This window comes from Falco biarmicus, chromosome 14 (assembly GCF_023638135.1).
Source record: "Falco biarmicus isolate bFalBia1 chromosome 14, bFalBia1.pri, whole genome shotgun sequence".
Classification (NCBI taxonomy): domain Eukaryota; kingdom Metazoa; phylum Chordata; class Aves; order Falconiformes; family Falconidae; genus Falco; species Falco biarmicus.
The window spans coordinates 20162391-20187273 of record NC_079301.1 but is presented as its reverse complement, the minus strand read 5'-3'; the positions used below and the strand labels follow the sequence as shown (position 1 = coordinate 20187273).

The 24883-nt window shown below is 43.2% G+C and overlaps 1 protein-coding gene across 2 annotated transcripts in view; it reads left to right on the top strand.

The window, feature by feature from the left end:
- The first annotated feature begins 2189 nt into the window (after positions 1–2189).
- Positions 2190–24883, top strand: part of DCX (doublecortin) — an 85317-nt gene continuing 62623 nt past the window's right edge. For both annotated transcript variants that reach the window (XM_056359995.1, XM_056359994.1), the window contains exons 1-3: positions 2190–2386; positions 3933–4323; positions 14909–15249. In XM_056359995.1, coding sequence (XP_056215970.1) covers positions 3960–4323; positions 14909–15249 — 705 coding nt within the window. In that variant the 5' untranslated portion in view covers positions 2190–2386; positions 3933–3959. The remainder of the gene's footprint in view (positions 2387–3932; positions 4324–14908; positions 15250–24883) is intronic.

The following is a 24883-nucleotide window of genomic DNA, read 5'->3' as shown; positions in this document are numbered from 1 at the left end:
AGAAATGAAGTGGGGAGCAGGCTCTTGCATTCATCAAGAAAGTGCTGTTTATTTCTATGTCTTATTACATAGCCCAGCCAATGTCTGTAGTATGAGGTGATCCTATTCTCATTTGAAGAGAAGCAAATATGGTGCAATTCACTGAGAACATGTGAAATCAGTCTGGCTCCAGGGCTTTTCACTTCTGATGATGCTCTGCCTGCTGAGATCCTTCTTGTCTTGTGGCAGGATTAAAGAAGGGCAACATACTGAAGGTGACTTGGGCACCTTTTAGGAGTAACTTGAGGTTTTACCCAAGATGAACATTACCATCATTGGCTATAGAACCCTTATCCGTCAGTTAGGAACAAATACTAGTCTCTTGCTGGAGTAATTCTGTTTTTGAAAGGAAGTGCCCATCCCCCCATCCAAAAAGCTTCTGGCAGTGTCCTGAGCAGGCATGTCCATATAGACATGCTTCTTCTTCTTATCACCAGTGGGTATGGTCTCAGATGTGGAAAGAAGTCAAAAGCCATGTGTTAATGCACTTTGAGATACTCAGAACTCTCCATACAAGTCAAACTTGTGGATGAATAAATTGTACAATTCCACTGACTGCATGGGTTTACATTTTCCTGCCAGGCTACCCTGGGGTACTATCCAAGTCCTTAGACATCATCCCAAACAGTCTGCCTCTTCTCTGGCAAAGCACTGTGCACCACTGAGAACTGAATTTGGTTTCCTTTTCTCTATTCTTGCTGTTACTGTACTTGGCACATGCATAACGATTTGTATCTTTGGCACATTTTTAAAGTATGAGTAAGTTTATATTTACAGCAGTACTGTGGTATAGGGAAGAATTGTTAATCCTGGACAGATTAAGCACATGGTGATGAATGGCCAGGTATTATCCAATTTGGAATGGGATCTAATGGGAAGGCAAACACTTGGAAGTCCCACCTACCTCTTGCAGACCCTACTGAAATATGCCCTGGAGAGCACTGCTCTTTCCTGTGGTCCTCTCAAGTGCTAATTCCTGAGGAAGGAGAGTGGATCTGTGTTCTTTGTAGTGATCCCACCAACTACAGAAGGGAGCGGCCAACAGCTTTAGTGGAGGATGCATGGGAGCCTTTGAATAAAGGATGGTTTCAGGGAGTAAGAAACTTTTTGCAAATGTCATGTGTGAACGTTGCTGGCAAACAAAGATGAGCTCTCTGTGGGTTTGTGTCAGTGTTGCCTGGACTATCATATACAGGGCAAACAAAGCTGGAATAAATGCTAACTTTTTCTGTGTAAATGTGATACTGCTATGATATGCCAAAATGACAACATCTGATGTTTTCATTCAAAACAGACACTGTGTTGTTAGGAAAGATTTCCTTTTACAGATGAGAAGACCCTCCCATTTCCAAATCCCATTCTTTTCTAAAAGGAAAGTTGTGACCAGCACCAGCAGAGTTAGTGGTGCTGTTCTAACTGCAGGATTGAAATCTCCATCCAGAAAGCAGGTGAAAGATTCTGCTGTCAAAGTGAAAGATCCTGGTATAATTTTGATACAGCCGAATCCTTCTGCAGTGGAATCAGAAAATAAACTTCTGGTTTGGGATATAAGCCAGGTTGAATCTGTTGGGTTAAGCTTGTGTCAAATGACTCCATCTTAAACCCCTTGGGGATTTGGATGAACTGGGATTCAGAGCTCTGGCTTTGGCTTGTGTCCAGTGTTAACGGAGAAAAATTATTCAGGGGCACCTCATGCAGAACCACCAAGTGAATTCTCCCTTTCTGCTTGCCAGCATAAACCATGAATGCTGTGTAAAACCATTACAGGAGCAGAACTGTGCCCAGTTCCACCAGTCAACTTCTTTCTTACTGGCTTTCCTAATGCACGGGAGTCCTGTGCCAGCATTCACACACACTGTAGTATTGTAGTGATGACCTCCCTGTACTGGTAATCCTATAATATTGGTACATCAGATTATGCTCTTGGTTTTGGCATTTTTTTGTATTTTTTTGTTTATTTTTTGTTTGTTTGTTTGTTTTTTTCCCAGTGAGGCCAGATGCCTTCTTGGTGAAGCTAGAACCAAGGGAAAATTTGCATCCTTCAGAACATCACCCCCAAACTTGCAACTTTAAACATTTTATTTACCCATCTGTTAACATATCCAGAGCTGGAATGGACACACCCTTTTTTTTCTTTCAAATACAGTGAAGCTACAAGCAGACGGCTGATGATGGGATTGAAAACCACTGAGGCAAAGTTACTGTGAAGGGATGGAACAAGGCACTAGGACCTAGGAGGCGTCTCATCCACCCTGGCAGGAATTTCTTGCTTGGAGCTCAGACAACAAAGGCAGAGTGAGCCTGGTTTTCTTTCTCTCAGCATCTCCACCCTGCGCGCTGAAAACCGGTGAGTAGAGCTTTTTTGAGTGGCTTGCATGCAGAAAAGTAACAGATGTCAGACAGAAAGGACGAATCTTTCTCTTAGTACCTTACAGCATCTGCAGTTCATTTTAAAATCAAAACGCCCTGCATCCTTTGATTTGTTCCTGAAGTTGCTTGGATGTTTCATTGTTCAGTGCATGACACCGGACTGAATCTACCCCAACTAGCATTGTGGTGAAAATGTCCCCAACTTGGGGTTTCTGTGCAGATCGCCTGCATTGTCACGTTCTGCTTTATTGCAGACCAGGGACAATGATTTTTCTCGCACATGCCACTGACATTGTAAAATACAGGGAAGGAGCTTCGTCCTGGCAAATCTAAGGCATGGGGAAGAGATAGCAACAGCTTTTCCTAGATTTATACCTGGCTGCCAAGTGCCGGTGTAAATCCCCTTTCTGCCCTGTGTTAATATGCAAGCCACATACGTGAGTTGCTTGTTCCTGGCTGTGCTGGGTGAGTGGAAGGGTCTTTCTATTGCAGAATTGGGGGTTCCTCCTCCTTTTGTGTTGGGGTTTAGTGCGGGAAGAAGGTTGCTTTTGAGCACGAATTAGAGACCATGCAGAAATTCCTGCTTGCTGGGTGTCAGCTCAAGTCTCAGCTTTTCTGTGCTAGTCGCTTGCGGTAGGAGCCCCCCCGCGCTCAGAACAATGAAAGGTGAGGAGCAGGGGCGGTGTGTCCCTTGGGTAGGGGCACTTCCAGCAATTAAATCACTTAAGACTGGAAGGGGGGTGGAAATAGCCCCTTTATTTTCTCCTCCTCATTAAACGGGAGCAGAAATGCGATTCAGAGGAGACTCGAGGCTGAAAAGAGCTTACCAAAGCCTTGTTTCAATGACAGATTTTTCTTTCCAGTCATTTCTTCTTAGAGATGTAGGCTGGTCCTGGGAATTGATTGATGGGCTAGGAGGGGGCTGCGGATAGGGGGAAGGGTGGGTTGGATCTCATTGCTAACCCTTATTGAACAGGCTGTCACAAAGAAACTGCTTATTCCCCTGTGACCATTCTTTCATAAATGCCAGTTTATTCTAATGTTAAACATTCAGATGCTCTGGTTCCTTCCATGATTCGACAGATTGAAGGGCTGACTTACTGGGATCTCCTTGTTTTCTGTCGCCAAAGGAAACCTCACAGGGCTCAGAGGTTTAATTCATTGCCAACTGGTGTTTGGACGAGTTTTTTGGGGCTGAGTTGTGATTGCCATGTACCCCTTTGGCCTCAAGTCCCAATTTACTGCACTTTGAAAACTCCCAGGTGCACAAGCAGCCAGCTCTCTAGAAACGTGTTCCCTGCCCCCAGTAGCTGGATCCCTTTCAAAATGCAAGGACCCCTCCTACCCTCAGTCCCCCAGAATCGATACAAATCTGGGTCAGGGGAGGGGGAGCTTCCCAAATGCATCTGTCCTGCTCCAGACACAGCTCTTGCAGTAGTGTCATTTTTCTCTCTGCATTGTGGCTCTGCTTGGCTTAACCTGTCCCTTTGCACTTCTTCTCTCCCCGTCTCCTTCCTGCTCAGCTTCAGATCTTTAGGGTTCACCAAACTATGGAACTTGATTTTGGACACTTTGACGAAAGAGACAAGGCGTCCAGAAACATGCGAGGCTCACGTATGAACGGGTTGCCCAGCCCCACTCACAGTGCTCACTGTAGCTTCTACAGAACCAGGACCTTACAGGCACTGAGTAATGAGAAGAAAGCCAAGAAGGTGCGTTTCTATCGCAACGGGGACCGCTACTTCAAGGGGATTGTATATGCCGTGTCCTCTGACCGCTTCCGAAGTTTTGATGCTCTCCTGGCTGACCTGACCCGGTCCCTGTCCGACAACATTAATCTGCCTCAGGGAGTCCGTTACATTTACACCATCGATGGGTCGCGGAAGATCGGGAGCATGGATGAGCTGGAGGAAGGTAATTAGCATTGCTGTCTGGTGCAGTGAGGAGGCGGGGTGGGAAGGGGGCTGCACCACTTGGGTCTGCTGTTAAGGTCACATTTCCTTGGGCGCTCGGGGATGCTTCTGCCCCTCTGTGCACCCATCCACCCTCCCCTCCAGAGAGGTGTGGGAGAGGGTGGCAGTGCAGGGACTGACACCCCCAGGGTGTCCCCCAGCACGCTCTCTCGGGTGCAGATGTGAAGCCAGAGAGGTGTGTCTTACTCTTGGCTAGACATGGCTGTGTCCATCACTTAGGGGCTGTCTGAGGCTGTCCCCTGCCTGTCCAGGCGGGGGGGGGGGGGGGGGGAGGGGGGGGGGGGGGCCGGAAATGTCCCAGATGGGTGCAGGGGGTGGCTGAGGAGTGATGTGGGCTTCCCACTGGGGTGGATGGGTATGAATGGAAAAACAATGGGTGCTGGGGGATTCATGTAGTGTGTGTAATGGGGGTGGGAGAGATTTATGCACCCCCACACTGTATGGGGGTGTTCTGAGGGCTTTGTGCACAATGTGTGTGCGTAGGGGTGTGGTCAGGGACTTGAGTGTGTGTGGAGGGGGTGTGTTGGGGTGCGTGCAGTGGGTGTTGGGGGTGCATGTGGTGGGTGTGTGGAAGGTGGGGTGCTGGGTTTTTTACAGTGTTTGGGGAGTGCATGGAGGGGTGTTGGGTTAATGCTGTGTGTTTAGAGGGGCGAGTTGATGAACAAGGTGTGTGTACGGAGAAGAGTGTTTTGGGTGGGTTGCACTTGGTGAAATTTGTGGTTTTATACGTGTGTATGTGTGTGGAGGAAGGTGTAAGGAGGCTTAATTGCAGAGGAGGTGTTGGGATTCCTTGAGAGGGTTCATGCAGAGGGTATGCATCAGGGTTTGTGGTTAGGGAGTGTGTGGAGGTATGTTGGGCTGCATCTCTAAGGGGGAGTTCTGGGGGGGATTCTTGCAAGGTGGTGTGTGTGGAGAGGGCGTTGGGAGTTCATCTGCTGCATCTGAATATGGTTCATGCAGTGTCTGTATGGAAGGGAGGTGTATTGAGATGTTCAGATGGGATTGTGTGTGTAAGGGGGCGTACTGGGGAGTGTTTCTGCCAGGACTGTGTGTGGTGGGGTGGGCTGCTGCAGTAGGTCTGTGGGGGAGTGTGGGAAGGCATCCCCTGCGTGGCAGGTCTGAGTGTACCCCTGTATCTGGAAAGGGTGCTGGTGTGCCTATTCCTGAGTGCCACTTGGACTGTGGGGTGAAGGATGAGTCAAAAATCAATCTTCCTGCCCTCTGGAGGGGGTGATCTGGGGGCAGGCTTACTGCTGTGGAGCTCAGCTGCCAGCCTTGCCTGTGCCTGGAGAGCTCCCTCTGCAGCAGTGGGCTGCTGCTGGGGGTGCTGCCTTTCTCGGGGAGTGGCAGCAGGACCCCCAGGATGAAACTGCTTCAGGGTCAGTCCTACTTCCTTGCCCAAGGCATGGCCGTGGGTAGGCTTTGCTGGTGGCAAACCCAAGTGGGACACCCGCACAGGGGACACCCGCAGCCACCCTGCTTTTCTCTTCCCTGAGCAATTCAGATATTCTATTCTTTGTTTGGAACTGGAATGTCCTGATTACTGTTGCAGGAGGGGAGTTACTCTTCCCTGCTCCTTGATGTTTTCCCCCAAGCAGATGACCTGGCTGATTTGGTCAGCTGCAGAAAATCCACAAGGGTTTTGCCTTCAATAAAAGACAATGGATGTGAGTGTGTGAGCCACTGAACTGCAGGGGCAGCCTCAGCAGTGAGTCATTGTGTGACCTTGACTAAAGCATCTCTCCCTAGAATTCCTGATCTGTCAAGTGGGATACTCGTTTCCCCAAAATACTTCGTAGGGACAAGCACACAGAATAAATATTGGTTTCCATAGAGGAGTTTTACTGGGAAGAAATTGCTGCCTTTCAGAGAGATGACGCAGTCCTAGTGGAGTTATTCTCAGCCCAGTTACAGCTGTCAAACGGAGGTGTGGCCTCCCTTAATTTTAGAGATTCTGCCATGTTTCATTCTGATCTCTTAATATGGCCACAGCCTTTCTCTAATGACACATCTCAGTTCTGCTTGTCCTAGGTTTTATGTAAATCTTCAGGAATAACTCCACAGGAGAAAGTGCAGTTCTTTATTCTCTTTTAATACTCTTCCTCCATTTATACTCTTCCTGCTTTTTGTCAGTGAAGTGAAGAGACCTTTAGTTATACCTGCTTTGCACTGGGGTTTGCTGCAGGTAAGAAGGTACCTAGTTCTTGAAAATATCTTTTATTGGTTAAGGTACAGGCAGGAGATGCTGGCATTTGGCCAAAATGATAACTGGAAATAGCACTGAAGAAATGGCACTAAAACAAAAATAGGATTGTCTGTGTGGCTGGGTCCTCAGCAGCACATCAACTAGGAAAATACAATCTGAGTAGAGTCAAAACAAAGGAATCCAGTGTTTGAAAATGCAAAAGTAGATCTGCATGCTGTTTTGGGAATATTGTTAAACTGTCAATATTTCTAGGGATGGCCTATGCATTTGTTGTAGAAAAGCAATCTGGGAAAGACATTGCTTTTGATTTATAATACCATGGTTGTAACCCACCTAGTGGTAAAGTGTGCTGTTAGCCTGGGTGTTTGTCTAACTGTGCTAGGTACACACATGGAAAAACTGAACTTCAGAGTAATTGTGCTGTGACATACAAGAACAGTACATACACAAACAGTATATGTTTGCCATATAAATTAGCTTTCTGGTTGGAGACTGAGGGTAAATAAACTAGTTCTAGTCGCTGTAATGTGACTAATTTATAATTGTAATTTCCAATAAACAAGTAGAACCCAGGAAAAGAAGTAATCAGAGAGGCTCGGCTCATCTCAATAGTTTGATTGCAAAAGTTGGTGAATTACTGATAATATTTCATATCATGTTCTAAGCACTTGATTACTTTTGCATGACTTTAAAAATGTGCTTTTACGGTGTAGTCTGAATGTACTTCTGGAGGGCAGAGAATGATATTGCACGGTACCAATATCCTTGAGACAGACATTTCAGGTGAACAAAACCTACTTGGTGTGCTGCTAATTAAATAGGACTTGGAAATAACCCTTCTGGTCTCCAGACTCAGCATTCAGGGTTGTTCTCAAGGTTCTGGATGGATGTTTTACTTCACCTGTTCCTTCTTGGACAGATTGGGAATTCTCTCTTACTCTTTGGCCACATCACTCCTAGTTGCCAGTTGGGATGTGTCTCTTGGTCTTTTCCTGTACTGAATCCTAAAGCCTCATGTTTTGGAAGGCCACCACGACTCTGTCACAGAGGTGCTCTTTGCTGCCTGCTGAGTTCTTCCTCACCTGTCACTGGCTGTGTTTTTTCATACTGCCTTCTGTACCAGAGAGCTGTCTATGTCCATGTCTCCCAATGTCCTTCTCTGAAAATGCACTTGTTCCATTTTTCTTTTCCCTCCTTTCACTATAATGGCCATCTTCCATTACTGTAGTCATTGTCTTAATCTTGACTCCCTATTTTCAGCATTCAGTTCTAATGAATTCATAAATTATGCACATGCTGCCATTGATTAGGACTGTATTCCTTCTTAATCTATATGCTAGTTTAATGCAGTACAGTCTCCTATTACTGCACTGTTACAGCTGGTCTTGACTGCAGGTAAATTGCTGACAGCATCTCCCACTTGCATAATCTCTTGGCTGAGTCAGGAGTGGATATTGGGCCCAAGTGCTACTTCTGTCATGGTGGTTTTAGTCAATAAGTAAAATCTTTGAAAAGAGCACCAGGTGATCTTTATTCCCTTTCATATTATAATTGGGTCAAGTAACCAAGGCTTTAGGAAGTCAATACATGAAGCTGCCTTTATAGATTATTGGTGAGCCACTGCTGTAACATTAATTCTGTGCCTTGTGCTGTGAGAAAACTTGAATATGAAAAATACTAAAGAAGTCATATGCCATCTTTTCAAACCTTGTTCAAGCTGATAGTAGAGCATCTCACATTATCATCCAAGTTTCTACTAAAACCTAGTTGCCTTTGACATCTGGACAGGGTACTTTGTTCCTTGGTTCATTTTAAGCCTTTATGTTGTAGACACATTGTGATGAGACTGCAGATTCTCCCTGCCTCAGCTCTGATGGCTTTCTCTTTGAATGGAGGGGCTGGATAAGGGTGGAAGCTGATGTTACACATTGACTTCAGCAGCAAAGATGACTTAAGAAATTCTGTTCTTGGCAACGTGTTCCAAACTCAGGTTGCAGCTTGCTCTTTGTGGGTTAAAAGATTTTTCTTTTTTAGTTTACTTCATAATTTTGCTGCTTTCCCATGTGGCCCCACTAGCAGTTTCTTGGCATAGTGAAAGGGATGGTGAGGTGTAACTTGAAAGTGAGGGAAAGGCACAAGGCAAACTCCTAGCTGCTGAAGTAATTGCAGCTCCCAGTTCGTCTCAGTACTAGTGGAGACTGGTTTGTTTCTCTGGAGGGAGGGACTGATAGTTTCCCAGAAGCCAAATTCCCCACTTGTAAAGGTAAGACATTTTTCACAATGTATTTTGAGACCCCAACTAAATGGGGCGTCCTGCTGTGCAAGGCAATATTTAAATCTGTAAGGAGAGCTCTGGACTGGGGAGATTATGGTCTGAAGTTTCAAGGTGGAAGAAGGGATTATTACTGATGAGGAGCTGAGATGCAGAAAAGCAGTCTGACTTGTTTGTCCACAAGTCCACAGACAAAGATGGAAGTCAGAGCTCTGAGCTTTTTTGTTCAGTTGCTTTCATTCCCTTCCTGAGCCCTTTTCAGGGTCTGGTCATTGGTTTGGAGGTACTTGTATCTTTCAGGTATTTTATTATAAGCGGACTTTGGACCTGCTTCTAGTCAGTGCATGGTTTCATGTGAATTAAGCATCCCTTGCTGTGTGTGGTCAGGGTCAGAAATACATGTGGAAATGCACCCATCAAATACAAATATAGCATGGATTAGAGGTGGTCAGTAAAGTCAGAAATGCAGACATGGATTAAAACTAGAACTTGGGAGACTCGACATTTGTTGAAGCTGTAGAACTCCTTCCTTCTGAGCTCCTGGTATGCTCAGGCTGTTAGGCACAGCCCCCCTTGCATTGTGGTCAGAGGGCCCATCCGAGAGTGGATCTATGCCCTTCTCCTGTGTTGGGCTAGTTGTCTGAATTTTGTTCTTGCCTCAGATTAAACATAAGAAAAAGCTGAACATGATTTTGTTTTGCTCAGTGGGGTTTCATTGCAAACATACTTGGGCTGTGTGAGATATTTCAGAGAGTGTTTCCAAGCTCTTTGTATCCTGTCATGCCCTGGGGAATCTTTTCCAAAATCTTGTCCAGGAGTGTTTAAAGTAATCATAGGAGGGACTCCACCCTGGTGCTGTACAGAGGCCAGTGTGTGCTGGGACCAAGGGGCTTATAGGAAGTATGTTGCAATCTCCACCCAATGTGTGCATCTTCCAGTTTGCCTGCAAAAGTGAAATTCATGTAGTCCACTACTGATACCTGTGGCATTGTTTTCTATGACTGTTGTCCTGACAGCTTGGCTAATCACGTCCTATATAACAACACTTATCCTTCTGGTTCTGTTGTATTTGCTTGCTCATCCTGGCTGTCACATTGGGACTGGTGTGGTCCCATACATGCTTTATGGGCATCATGTGATTTTGAAGGTGATTTGTAATCACACATTTCTTTCACTTTTTCAACAGAACAAGAGGTGCTTTTCTCAAAGAAGAGCTCCCTGTGGAAGAGCCAAAGGAAGGAAGCTCTTCCAGAATTCATTTTGCCACAGTGGAGTAGGTCTTGCGGCAAAGATCCTTTTTAATGCATAAAGTAGCAGGAAGTTAATGTGTTTGAAACTAAAGGCCTACTTTAACACTGTATGGAATGAACTCTGCAAGGTGTTAAATCTACTTAATTCCTATTGAAGTCATAGTAAACGCCATGAAACATGAAAGCTGGGCATAGTAGCACCATCTCAACTTTGCAAAAGCAGAGTTAACAACTGAAATAATTGACTGCAGCCCACAGAGACTGTTTTTGGAAATTTACACTTTCAAAATGGCCTCAATCCAGCTTTCCTGATTTTTCTCATGAGGCTTCTGCCCGCAGTTCATTATACTTGAAAACTTGCTGCTGCATGCTGGGAAAGGATAACTTTTTCTGAAAGTACAGCCTGTCATTTTTAGTATTGTCACAAGGAGCTGCTGTAACAGGACTGAAGGATTAGCACTCATCTTGAGCTTAGAGTTTTTCTAAGAAACCTTCTCTAAGGCAAACCTTATCTTTGCTGAGATCATTCCTTCTTTAGAAGCTGAATAATCACCTTGTGCTTCTATCAAATTGGTAGCACAGTAATGCGTAGGCAGAGTAATTCAGTGTGATACAAGCCATGGCTTCAAATAGCAAATATGCTGATCATGACTGAAGGTAAAGGTCTACAGTCAGTCCATCTATTGCTGAGGGCAGGATAGAAGGAATAAATAAATGCCTTGGCTCGTTTGGTGGCATGATAGAAATTGTGACACCTCTGGAGCATGCTGGCATGATGACAAGTGCACATCATCCTGCAGGGCTTTGGCTTTGCAGTGCAGAAAGGGCACTTTGCGCTGACCTGGCTCTGCACTTAAAAAATGCTGTCCTTAGCACCATTGGTGTCTTGCCCATAGTGTGGCGTTCAGCTTCAGGTTGGATCTTGTCGGGGTGATGCTTCTCACTCTTACAAAAGCCTTCCACCCCCAATGCACGAATGTGTCTCTTTGGGTCTCCCATCTGGGATTTTGTTTGGAAGTAATGACGTGGCTGTTCATCATACCTTCTCATGGCTTATAGCTGGACTTCTACACATGTACACAGCTGCTTGCTGTCTAAAGACGTGTTCCTGAAAATATTTGTGCACAGATTTTTATGCTTAGGCTGGGGAGCAATATAATTCTTGGAGTTGTTTCTTTTGCTTTTGTCAAAATCTTATACCCTCTCCCTCCCCTTTCCTTCTGTTATGCTGTGCACGTCTTCTGCAACCATGCTGGGTCTATCAGTTATGTGTCTTTGACTGGCAAAATTGGACACCTTGACTTCTCATTATAGGCTTAGCATAGGTGGATGTAGCAGAGAAACCAAGAAACTGCTCTTTCTGTGGTAGCACTATTCCCATAAGATCTCTCTCTTCTATGATCTTCTGGCCACAGTACACATCTTCAAAGCTGGAAAGTTCACAAGTCTCCTGCCCATGCTTGCCCAACCCTGCTACCACCTCATGGTGAGGTTTGGGTAAAACCCAGCAGTGGTAAATGAAATAGTATGTGTTCCTGGCTGCCAAATGGTAAAAGGGATGTGCCTCACCGAGGAACTTGAATGATAATTTTGCTATTATTTTGAGGGCCGTAAACTGAGTTTGGGAAGACATCAGTTGAAGTGGTTTTTAAATCGCTTCAGCTTACATCTTTAGGTTGGGTAAGAAGGAAAGAAAAGCTCTTTTTTTCAGGAGTTTTCCTGCTACAACTGCAGAAATGATGCTGAGAAGAGCCGCTGTTCTGAACTGCGTTTCTGAATTGTCACTCCAAGGAAATTTCTGTCCAGTTTTAGAATTCAATAAAATATTTGCTAGGATTTGGGTTAAATGAATCAATGTGAGAAAGGGCAGATTACATTTTCCACTTCTGACTGTGAGCATAATTTGAAAGGCTTATGTATATATAACCCAATACCACATTTGTGGAAACAAAGCCTAGGAGAATGAGTGTTGCCTTCATACCACTATTACCTTTGGTGTATGCTGTTGTAAATACACCAGACAGCTATGGTGTGAGTGATGAATTTCAAATGAATCAGATGGAAGTAAGAGTAATAGTACTGTAGTAAACAGACCAATAATCTTTTCCACATACTTTAAAACGTGGAACTTATTAATGGAAAACACACTGCAACACCTCGTGTTCATAGAACACGGTACAAATATACACTTTCTTTCATGGTGGCATCTTCTGCCCTACAGTATCATGTGCACACAGATGAAAGTCAAGCCTTGCAACACTTCAGCGGCAGATATTGCTAATTTGTTTTTCAGGTAGGGAAGCAGAGATGCAGGTGAAGTCAGGACCTTCCACAGGCGGGCCTAGGGCAGGGATGAGGATAGTATTCAAATCACTTATTCCTAGCATTGCATTTAAACATAGAAATCCCTTTTCTCAAAGGATAATGCTACAGTTCTGTTGAGCACGCTTATAAGGGCTCTGCTGCCCAGGGATTATGGGCTTGGAAGGGCTCAGGTTCTTAGGGTGGCTAATTCCCTGTGAGCATCTCAAACTCCCCCTGCTGCACTTCACACTCAGTTGTGAAACTAGAGAGAAGCATAGGCCCCCTCCGTGCCAGGTGTTGCTTGGCTGAAGCAGATAAATAAACCACAACTTATCACTTATTAATCAGAAAGATTTAAAGTATTCAATGCTTCTGGAAAACAGTATCTCCAGTGGGAATTCTGTATAATGTATGGTACTCTGTGGGGTATCTTTATGTTTCAATTGAGTCAGATTTAAGGAATAGAAGGAATTAAGGAGCTTCAGCTGTAGGTACTACATGGTCAGTTTATTGAGGAGTTTTGCTGATAGCACACATGCCTCAAATATAGATTTTTTTTTATTGTTCACACCACCAGAACCTGCTGCTGGAATTATTGCATTAGTTTGGGGTACACTAGTTGGTAAAATACTCAACTGACAGTGTTTGTCATAACCCGTGTTAGCTTTCTTCGCCCTTCTGTATTTCTGTTCCATCTTCAGAAGGGAAAACACAGTAACTGCTTCCTGTTGATAATTGATTTTGTTCATTTTATGCACTTGGGCAGATGGAGCAAGGCTGCAGTTGGTGATGTAAGCACCACAAGTCCACATCACTTTCTGGCAAACTGGGTACAAAATCAGGGTTAAAAAAAAGTTAGCATCCTATGTCTTTTCTATAGCTGCTTCTGACATGCATCACTTGGCATTAATAAGGACATAAATACTACACAGACTGTTGTTTTAAGCCTATTAAAGCCTTCTGTTTGTGTACCTGTTAGTGGTCTCACCATACATTCTGTGAAGGGATTGTCTCAGTGTCTTCACCAAAAATGCATTTTGGTCAGCAGAAGGACAACTACATGAACACTATACTGGATGCATCACATGCTTGGGACATAAAATTCTGTAGAAATCAGTGGGCTGTTTGGAAATCCGTATTTACACCTTTGCCAATTGAATGTAACATTCTGCCTTAGCGATCCTGTGATGGAAAGCCAGACTCAGATGTTGGGTAGGCTTTTCAAAGATGTCCAGGCCCTGGCGTCTGCAGTAGGGACAAATAAGGAAATGCAGCCAGTCTATTTATATGAAGAAAGATTTTTTTTTCTTCTTTTTCAAAATAGTTACATCTATATTTTGATTTCAAACCTATCATATTTGAAGAACTTTGTTCTGTAAGATGAGCTTCATAAAACACTGAAAGAAACTCTATAAGATTCTACAGGTACCCATGTTATGCCTTCAGTTTCTATTAAAATTTTATCTAATGGCGAGACAAAAGCTTTTTCCTCCAGCAATGACTGACTTTTTTTCATTGCATTCTCAAGTGCTCAGCAGCCTGAGTCATTTCAGACTAGACAGCTACATTCCCTTAGGGATACTGTTTTACAGTCTCGTTTTAGTTATAATACTTCTAGCATCCATCAGATTTGCAGACCCAAAAGGAGATCCTACAAATCCTTTAAGGTGCTCTTAAAACCTTAGATAGGATCCTGTGAATTACAGAGAAAGCTTGAAACTAATTTTGGATGGGATAGTGAAGGGCTTTTTTGTGAATTACTATCAAGACTGTGTAACACTTCTTTACCATGTCTAAATTTGGATTTAATATATTTTTGGTTGGTACCAGCCATATAAACGCAAGCAGTGGTATTTCATGTAGTGTTTTATCTCAGCTGCCACTAGGTCTGTCCTCTAAAAAACCACTGACATTATAATGAAGCATATTTTTTATGCCTGCTAGATTTATCAAAGCTGTTTTCGGTAGAGACCTATTCAGTATCAGATTTTCTTTATTTTTCAGGCATGACACAAAAGGTACTCTGTGGATGAATGTTGATATCTTCTTGGCTGGGGATAACAGGATGAAGTTGTAGCTAGGTGTGTAAAGATGGAGTGGAAGCTGGCAAATTTACAAAATATTTTAGGTGATAAAATAATCTCGTGTTTAGGAGCTATTAGGCAGCTGAGTTGCATCTTCAGGTACCTACATCCCTTTATAACTGTCAACCTTCTTTAAGTCCTAGTTCATGTGACTGGTAGTATGTATTTGCTGGTGCAAGCCATGGCTGGCTGACTTAATTTGGGGAAATACTAGTCATATTTTAAATAAGCATAACATAAATATAAAATTAAAATAAGACAAAATGTTTTAATAACAAACTGTCATGGAAGCGCTAATGAAAACAATTATTCATGATTTACATGATGAATGGGGGGAATGTATAGTGACTTTTTCAGCAGTCTTACGGTAGTAACTGTAGAATTAGACTGGTGTTCATTTCTTTCAAAAGGGGAGAGTTACGTCTGCTCGTCTGACAACTTCTTCAAGAAGGTGGAATACACCAAGAATGTCAATCCCAACTGGTCTGTCAATGTGAAGACATCTGCCAACCAGAAAGCACCTCAGTCTCTGGCCAGCAGCAATAGCGCCCAGGCAAAAGAGAACAAAGATTTTGTGCGTCCCAAGCTGGTAACCATCATCCGCAGTGGGGTGAAGCCCCGGAAGGCAGTCCGTGTGCTCTTGAACAAGAAGACTGCCCATTCGTTTGAGCAAGTTCTCACCGATATCACTGAAGCTATAAAACTGGAGACAGGAGTAGTCAAAAAGCTGTATACCTTGGACGGGAAACAGGTAGGAAATTTTACAGATGTTATGTCTCTTTCTTTTTCTTATCTTGAGGCTTTGCTGACTCAGAACAATTTTTGAAACCTAAAATTAACCTGACATGATCACTACCATCTGTTCTCTTAGAAGTCAGACTTCTCATGCCAGTGGTTAAGTTACTAAATTTTCACTGATATTAATATCAAGTAAAGAATGCAGCCAACCGTCTGAGTGAAACAGATGCTCCATCCTGCACGCCAGCGTGCAGTGCGTGTCTTCCGGACTAGCTAAATAAATAACATGGGGAGTTCGGCTCACAGCCACCAGTTGATTTGGCTCTGAAGTAATTGCAAGAAATCTCAAGCTTTGGATTCGCTAAGTGAAAATATGTTGCTTGACTTTCCTTGCCCTCAGAGGAAGGCTTGCTAAGATAAAGTAATTGATCTAAGCATGCGCTTCTGGCTAACTCAGTAATTAGCAGAAAAAGCATGGAACTGTGTTGCGTTTTCTTGACAAAATGCATAAAGAGATAACATGCAGAAAGGGACTTGGGTCACAAATATTTAGTGGGTCGTCATAATGTGCTTCATGTCTACATTTTCCTGGAACTGAAGGAAACATCTGTCTCTTGTTAGCAGCTACACAGCAATAAGCCATTTCATATTGCTGTACCTATGAAAATGCTTAAAGGAATGTGGAGGATATCTTTGGGGACTGGGAAGAGCTGGATTCTTCAAAGACGATTCTGAGCTTGATTTAACAGTTCTGTGTCTTCTGTAACTGAGGGATGGTTTTATTTTTGTCACTATTTTTCTTGCTACAGATTCTGGAGTGAGGCAGCACAGCTCTTGTGTGCGAGTTGCATGCTAGCTTTAAATTAACTCTCTTATCTCTGGAGAAAATTATTCAAATACTGGTTTTTGAAATACTATGCCAACCCTAGGCAATGTGTCCAACTAACATGCAACTTTATGTATTAAAGTGTTCATCCTTCCAAACCCAAATACAGGCTCATAAAGTGTCCTGCACAGTCCAGGTGCACTGCCTGGGAGCTGAAAGTAGCGTGTCACACCTGTCTGATATTCTTGCTTTGGCCCGACCTCTGCATTCTGCACATCAGCGGCTGCTTCTAGCTTCATGTATACAAAAATTTTATCTGCCTGTCAAAGCTTTTCTTTCCACTTGTCTCAACCCAGCAGTTTTTCTTCATAAAATGTATATTTCATACATGAGTGGGTGACTTTCCAGCTAGACTGTCCATGGATATAGTAGCGAGATGCAGATAAGCAGTGATACAGGGAGTGATGTACTGGAAACCTTGGAAGTGGCTGGGGGAAGAGGAAGGAGAGTCAGGTGATCTGTCTTCACTGGGGAAGTCATACATAGGCACAGGACCATGTGCTGTGAATCACTGCAGCTTTACAAAGGGTTTAATAGATGGATCTAGCCTGAAAGCAGTTGCTTACTCATGCGGACACACAGAGTCCTGTTGCTGTCACAGTTGTGAATGAGGATCTTGATCTCAACCTGTAAGTTGCCTCAGTTCTTTGAGAACAGCCAGCATTTTGGAGGTGATATGTTGCTTTGGGTGGCATGCAGAAACAGGGATGCCCCATGAGTGTCCATCAAACTGCTCTCTTCTCCACCTTTTAGCTAGTTACAGGAGGAAATGGTGTTTCCCCCTCCACCTCTGCCTGGAGGGCAAGACTGAATCAGCTCATAAACTGAACGGAGCTTCTGGCCTGGTGACTGGACCAGCCTGTGAAATGGTGTTAATTCCTAAGTGGGGATTTGGAAAACACTGCTTGCTTTCAAGTTACAGATTGCCTAGAGTGTGTGTGGAGTGAACTGCAGTTTGTTGCTGGAGTGGCTGCCTTGCATGGAGCTACAGCTGAGCAAGGGGCACAAAGATCTATGTACTTTAACAATTCCTACTGCAAGTTGTTGTCCATAGCAGACACCACACCATACATGGCTCTTCTTGAGTCAAAAAAATAAAAGGCAACCTTGTTTTCCTCCTGTCCGGCTCTGACAGCTGTACCAGTGACTGGTGCCTTAATTCAGCACTGTTTTGACTGGGGCAACCTGACAACTTCACCATCAGTTTTTGTTGCAGAAATGTGATTTCACTAAAGTCTGAATAAAGATATCACATCTAACTTGTTCACCATATTATGAGATGTGATATTTCATTGTGTGTTAGACACACCACTGGGAGTTTCACCGTATGCAAATGCAAACACAGTATTGCAGTTATTGAAAAGAGTGAGATTTTGTGATTTGACATCAATGGAATGTTTGATTTTTGTTTGCTGCATCGGTTATTGTTGAAGCTTCCTGAAGAGCAAACCCGGTTCACTAAGGCTTTGTTTTTATTGGAAGGTTTCCTTCAATGTTTGTTTTTAAAATATAAGTTTATTTGAAATTTTCCACCTATGCGTGTTTAGTGTTTAAGCTAGAACTAGAAGCTTCTGCTGTGGGTGCAGTGTTTGCTGTTTCCGTGACATACTGCTCCACAAAATCTGACCTTCTGATGTGATCTGTAAGAGGTTTTTGCATGTCTGATTCTGACATTAGAAAGAAGTTTTTGAATACCTAATTCTGACAAACGGTACTTTATTTTCTGGAGAAAATATTCATGCAAAAATGCAAGCTGCTCAAAGCTGAAGTACTGACAAGAATTCTGACAGTCTGTCTCTTTGAGTGTCATCAGAGGCACGTTACTCCCTCTGTTGTGAAATGATAAAATTTACAAAAGGAATGTACAAAGGAAAATTATCCTTCCTCAGTCCATGAGCTGTAACTTAACGAGGGGAGATGATTATTTTATTTATAGGCTTTTCCATGGTGCTCATCAGTAGAGTAATCAAGATGCTTTAGAAGTACAGATAGTAGTGGCAATGACAGAGTGGTGTGTAAATAATTACATTTCTATGCACTAAAGACCTGCATTTGGAGTGAGAAAGCAGTTAATTGAGAGCTGGATGGGATGTGTTTGAATAAATGTAGCACTCAAAACAACAGTGAGGTTAGTTTTTTTAAAGGAGATTTTGTTTCTTTTTATGTCTTGGGTTGTCTGTAGAAATACGTCCCTTTCAAAACTGCTAAATTAGTATCTTGTGTTTAAGTAATATCTTTAACTTGGTCTTGCACATACGTGTAATGCTTTGTGCCTTGTCTGTCTGTATTCAAGCTCCTTTCCTCCTTGGAGTATATCATCACCTCTTGGTGGGCACCCTTGAACTCAAAAGGGGTTTCAAATTGTTGACCAGGAATGAGTCATGTCAGAGAATCACAATAGAGATTTAACTTTTGAACTTGCAAGGCCCTATAGGAAATGGTATAGGTCAAAGAATTCAGTGCATTCAACAAATACTACAGTGGATCAAATTCAGCGTTTGGTTCCATGACTACAACTGCTGTTATGTTATGTATATATGTGTAATATATATCATTAGTATATACATATGCAGGATTGAATTTGGTGTGATCTGTGGATCATTTTGGAAAACAGTTGTTTTGGTACATTCCTCCTTTTTTTTTTTTTTTTTTTTTTTTTTAAACAAAATCTTAGTTATATCCAGTGTTCCAAGTAAGTCTGGATTCCTGGGAGCACTGGCTACTTTACAAACACGTGATGATAGTTTCTGCCTCATATCATTAATAAATCAAATTAGAAATCAGAATTTGAGACTGTAGATGAAGTTGCATTCAGATATTTTGAATGCAATAGTCTGAGCTAGACTTTGCATACTTTTTGTATATTTCAGTATAGATTTGTGTATATATATGTATTTGTATAGATTTACTGTCCTGATTGTGCTTGAGCGTCTCTCTCACCATGGTGTAGAATAAGTAGGTTTTTTTCTGGAAAAAAGGAGGTGATTTCATCACTGAAAGCCCAGTGCCTATCTTCTGCTTTCTTGCAAATGCTGTCTGTCTGCATTCATTTCTGCTTTTAAGAAAGTGACCTGTAAAAGCTAATGTCTTCTATACATATTAAACTTCTCTTTTCTTGACCTATCTTGTATTCTGAAGTCTGCAAGTTGTTCAGCAAATATTTGAAGGTATTTAGTAACAAAAATCAGTCCTATTCTTCTGTGATTGGCTAAGCAGGCGATGCTCTGGATTGATCAGAAATTCATCAGGCACGTTCAATTGTACTTTAGCATTAAGATATTTTCTGTAGTGTGGAATTCCTTCTGCTTTTTTCTCCAGCTGATCTATTGCCATGTCTTAACTAAATACCCTATTCTGTGACCCATCAATTAGCATCACCAAATAAGCAGAATAAGGTGCAGTTCAGAGCGGGGAGAGCTTGTGTGCTTCAGTTCCACATGAATACAAATATTCTGGTCAACAAGCAGGGAACTGAATGTAGTTTTAGCCATAATAACATTCAGTGATCCTTCTGGACTTTGAAATCTTCAGGCACAGGGAGAAGTCACACATGGTATTCATTGGCTTTTACCTAGCCCAGACAAAGTACTTCTGTCTGAGTGTTAGCTGTCTCATCAGATGAAATTACATACGTTTTCATATGTCAGGGCATTTGTGACTGTGCTCCTGAAAGAATTTCTAGTCTTAATGAAATGGTCCCCTCTAGCAGTCTTTGCTTTGATAAGGATTTCATGTGGCAGGTGATGAGTGAAGTTCATCTTTCTGTTTGCAAAGCTGATGCAAATGCCTGGGAGGCCAGCCTACCTCTCCTGTCCAGAGAAGAAGTTGCCATTTCATTCTAGATTATTTACATTGAGGAAGGCCAGCAGCCACAGAGGGAAAAGCAGAATGACTAAGCTAACAACATGTTAAAGGTTGAGACTTTGGCATTGAAGCCAACAAAGCAGTTGATAAAGCCACTCCTAGTACTGCACTAGTGGTAAAAAACTACCTTAGATGCATCCATACAAGTTGCACTAGAGAAACCAACCAAACTTTGGAGCCGCCACACTGATTTTAAGCAGGTCTTTGGGAAAGTAAATATTTCTCTAGTAAAAATTTCATTGTTCCAGTGTCAATGCTAGCAGTAGATGAAACTCTGCAAGGATAGTGCAGCTCTATTGATTACATTAATGAAATTGTATCAATGTAACATAGAACAAGGTTTGTACCAAAATATACAAATGCCTTCAATGGCTGTAATCTGTAATTGGTGCTCAGGAAGGTGACTATCTCCATGACATGTACCTAGTAACATCTGCATTGCTCAAAGATCAGAGGGGAAATACTCCCTCTAGAGCCCTGGAGATAGTCAACTTACACCCTGAGGCATGAGGTTTGAGGTTACAAAGCAAGCAAATTGGTTTGCATTATTACACATGTCGAGGGGTAGGATGTCAGAAACTCCTTGTCCTTTTGAGACTAAGTAATTGACTGCCCTTTTGGATACTGAAAAACTGCATTGAAGTAACCCCAGAACAAAGCAGTTTCATGCGTTCTTGCAAAGCTGGGATCTAGCCTCAAAGCAAATGGGACAGAAGAGCAGGAGATGGGTGCAAGTGGTGTTTTGTATCCTGCCTCCTGCAGAAGGCTCTGCAGCAGCTGCTGCTAATAGGGGAGAGTCCCGTCTTCCCTCCCTGTTGCATAAAGCTGTAACAATAAAACTGTATCTGTTTTGCATCTTTTTCTCAGTCTTTTCTTCCCAGTGCTTCTTGTTAACTGCTGAGATTTGGCAGGCCTTGCATAAATCTCCCATTTTCATACCAAGAGGACAGGTCTGGATTGCAAGCACTACCAGAGGAATTGTGCAGGCAGGGTCTTTGCCCATAGCTGCCTCCCCTGGTAGATCACTCAGGGTGAGGATTAACTCCCAGCTTCACTCCTTCTCATTGCTTTTGCAGTCTACTCTGACTTAGAGTGTTTGCACGAGCTTATTCCTCTCTAGCAACCATGTGCCATGCAAGAAAGGTTAGTAATAATGTATGGGCTGAAGAACTTCTGAACCCAAGTCACTTACACTGCCAGACAACACGGCCTATTTCTCTATCTTTAGGGAGCTCTTAGTCTAAGTTGGAAATTCAGCATTGCCTGATACAAGCAGTGACTAGACACTAACACAGACAAAACCAATTAGTCTGCAGGTATCCCTTAAGGATTTTACCCTTTGCTAGAATGAATAAGCCATGCTTCCATGAATGTGTATCTACGTACATACAATAAAATATTCAGAAGACTTTCTGAGAAGTTATTCAGAAACCTTATGCTTGTGAACTTCTGTTTACTTAGATCTGTGGGCACAGAATTGGGGTGAAAAGGGACCTATCTGGAACACCGCACATCCTAACTCCTGTACTATTAAAGCAGAAGCAGCCTGATCTCAGCAGCTAAAGCCTTGATCAAATCTGTTCTCCTGTGAGCATTGAGACTGACCTGGTTGCCATCAGCCCGGTCTCCAATCAGCTCCCCAAGGCATGTGCAGAGCAAGGGGAGACAGCAGAGGAGACTATCATCTTGCAAACTTGAACTCTGGTGGATGTTTTGCCAATGCTTTGCCTTAGCCTCAAGTTCTGGAGGAGGTGTCATACCTGCAGTCCAGCGGGACTTAGGTGCTGTGTATTCATTGGCATTTTGTTGTTATGCAAATATTGGCTAAAGCTGTGGTGAATCTGTTGACCTCTTAAGGCTCCAGAGTTGCACGGCTGCTTGCTGAAAATTGTTGATTTTCTAGAAACACAAGCCTTGCTAGTAGAGTTGTACTGACCAAGATCCACATGAACACCTGCTACTTGTGTCACAGATGGCAGACTGTCAAAATTATTGAAAGATGCAGTCAGATCTGACCTGGTGACCTAGAAGTACGTGGCCCCTATTACTGAATCCTGGTGCTATTCACACCCCTAAAGAGATGTATGCTAAAAATTCAGTCCTCACTAGCATCTTTATTTTGGCAGTTCTTTCTATCATACAGAGTGACACGTTCGCTTTTCACTCTGAATCCCAGGAGAGAAGAGGATTATTCACTGTAGTGCCAGAGGGTTTATCTAGGAATAAATAGGCTGAAAATGAGCAAAGGAAATTAGATTGAATTATCAGGAGCTGAGACAAGCCAAGAAAGCCTTGTCGTTTTTTCCATTGCTAGTTTGTATCATCATATGAAACGAAGTTTCTGGTTCCTATTTGGTGCTCAAGTAGAAATCCCACCAGTGCGAATGGGAGTCCCTCCTGCTCCAGAGGGAGCAGGTTATGCTGGATGTTTTCTGGGCGAGCGTCTACCTCAGTGTGTGCACTCTAGTAAATTCCTTATTTCTTTTGATTACCTAGCATAATCAAATATATGTGTATTTTCCCTGATTGTAATGGGGAAATGTCTTGTTCATTCTGGTGTGCCAGGGTCCTTAGTCTTAGTCTGTGAGTGGCATCGTGCATATAGTATGTTTGCTCACACCTCCCTACCTGCAGTAGCCCACAGAGTGTGTGAATACTCCCCTGAGTTCACCCAGTGCGAGACACCTTGAGAATCTGATGGTGGCTGGTGACATATTCCCCATCCTGTGGCAAGTTCCACCTCCTCTTCTTGACTGCCTGAAGCCACTTCTTCCCTTCTCAGTTCTTACTGGCCTTTGATCAAAAGGCTGTTTTCACTTCATAGCGGGTAAGTTATGGCACAGCTCATACTTCACAATTTTGTTTAGGAAGAGCCTACACTAGGTGTGGGTGAAGGCATATGGCCTAAGAACAGAGGCTGGTAAGACAGTACGATAGAGCTATCATCCATCACAACAGTATTTCTTCCTTCTTGTCCCTGAAGCTGCTTACGGAACTGAATCAGTGATTGTTCTTTTTTCTGTGTAGGATGTGCATCTTGATGGAGCTTAAGTATTAAGGAATCTGTTGCAAAGGCTGAGCATGAGGGGTTGTGAAAAGCCCCCTGATCTCCTCTTTTGAACGAGATGCCAGTGTCATTCAGAGGCCTTTGTATGGGACAGTAAGGGAATGAGTGATAGCTTTGCTGATGTGCAGAGGATAACAGCTTCCATCCACCCTCAGGTCTGCCAGGGATGACAAAAGATATTGGCACAGAAATGTGTGTAATAAAAGTATGTCTAAAGTAGTTGAGAAAAAAAGCTGGATCCAATCCATCCAGATTTTCAGAATTGGCTAAGGTAGGCCTGCATATGTGGGGAAGTGCAGACAAGCCATGAAAGCTGAGGGCTATTCCAGCTTGTGTTCAGGGCTTCTCGGGCTGCGGCAAATTGATTAGAATAGAAAGCTGGAATTGCAGGCCTGCTCCTGGAGATTTGCTTAGCTTTGAATTCAAACTGAATAGGGAAAATTAAGCAAGGTTAATAACCAGAGCGTTCCCTGCTCCAAGCCATAAGACACACCCTCTCCCTTGTGAACGTACAGCCAGTCTTTCTGAATTAATAGTCGTAGTTCTAGTTTCCTGGTTAACAACAAGCAGGGTGTGTGAGTATATGCGTGTGTGTCTGTCTGTATAAATAAATTTTACTAAGTGTTGCAGAACACAGCTCTGCAGCTCAACTTGCTGTCTGAACAATCTAAACTCTCCTTTAGTTACAGGATCCCAGGGACTATTGTACTCTGACAGCGATATCCTCGTGTCACGTTACTGTTTTGTCTTCCCTTGCTCTAATAAACCAAAGGCATTTTACTGGAGTCTTTAACTGCACTTTGAAAATGTTTGCTTACTTTTAAACTATACTTTGACATGAATGCAAATCTCAATGTTATTAACAGCCTTTGGATTATCTACATAATCTAAAATGGGAAATTTGTATGCATTGGCTCGTGCTGCTTTTCTCTTGTTTTTTTGCCTTGAAAAATACTTTGGAGCAAGGATTTTTCAGCTAGAGTGGGTGTAAGATATAGCCTGCTTTTTACTAATTCTCTCTCCCCCCCGCCCCCATGGGGGACTCAGTTATGAACAAGTGGACAAAAACCAGGCATGGGGAAGAAGAGATAATATGCACCATTCATTAGAAGGATTTTTCCAGGGGATTTTGCCTCAGTCAGAATTGGTGTGAGAGGTCAGTCCTTCCAGTCCTCCAGGTCTGAGCTCTGTTATCTGGTGGACAATGAACACAACAAGCTTTATTGGCTCCACAGGACTAATTATGCAGCCAGTGAGCCTGCAGGGCAGCAGGGGAGAGCAGGACTCTGGGCTCCTTCCTCGGGCTCCCCTGCCCTCACCATCTGCTCTGTGCTGCTTATCTGGTACTCAGTCCCCTGCGGCTGCCAGGGCCCACAGCTCTGGGGTTGCTACTTACTGCCTTGCTGTGGACATCGCTCCCTCGTTGTGATGGACCAGTTCAAGCCACCACATGGAACACCTAGCCAGGCTAACTGTGCTACTGGGAGAATAGCTTATGGCTACAGATGTCTGTCTTTCATTCTAGTTCTCTGAACAGGAAAAACTAATTGGTTTAGGAAAGCACCTTGCAGTGTGTGCATGCTTCTGTGAAAGCTTCAAGCTATTGCTGTACCACTGTGCTCTTGACACAATCTCTTGTGCCCTTCCTCACTCCCTCATGCCCATAATATTGCTGAAAGAAGAACAGAGGGCAGGAATGGTGACTGACAGGTGTACCTGTTCTCCTCTGTATGTCCGATGGTGAAAATCCACTAGGAAACTCAGCTTCTGTACTAGATAAATCAACTGAAGTGAAAGCTACAAGTTGTGAAATACACAGTGTGACATAGC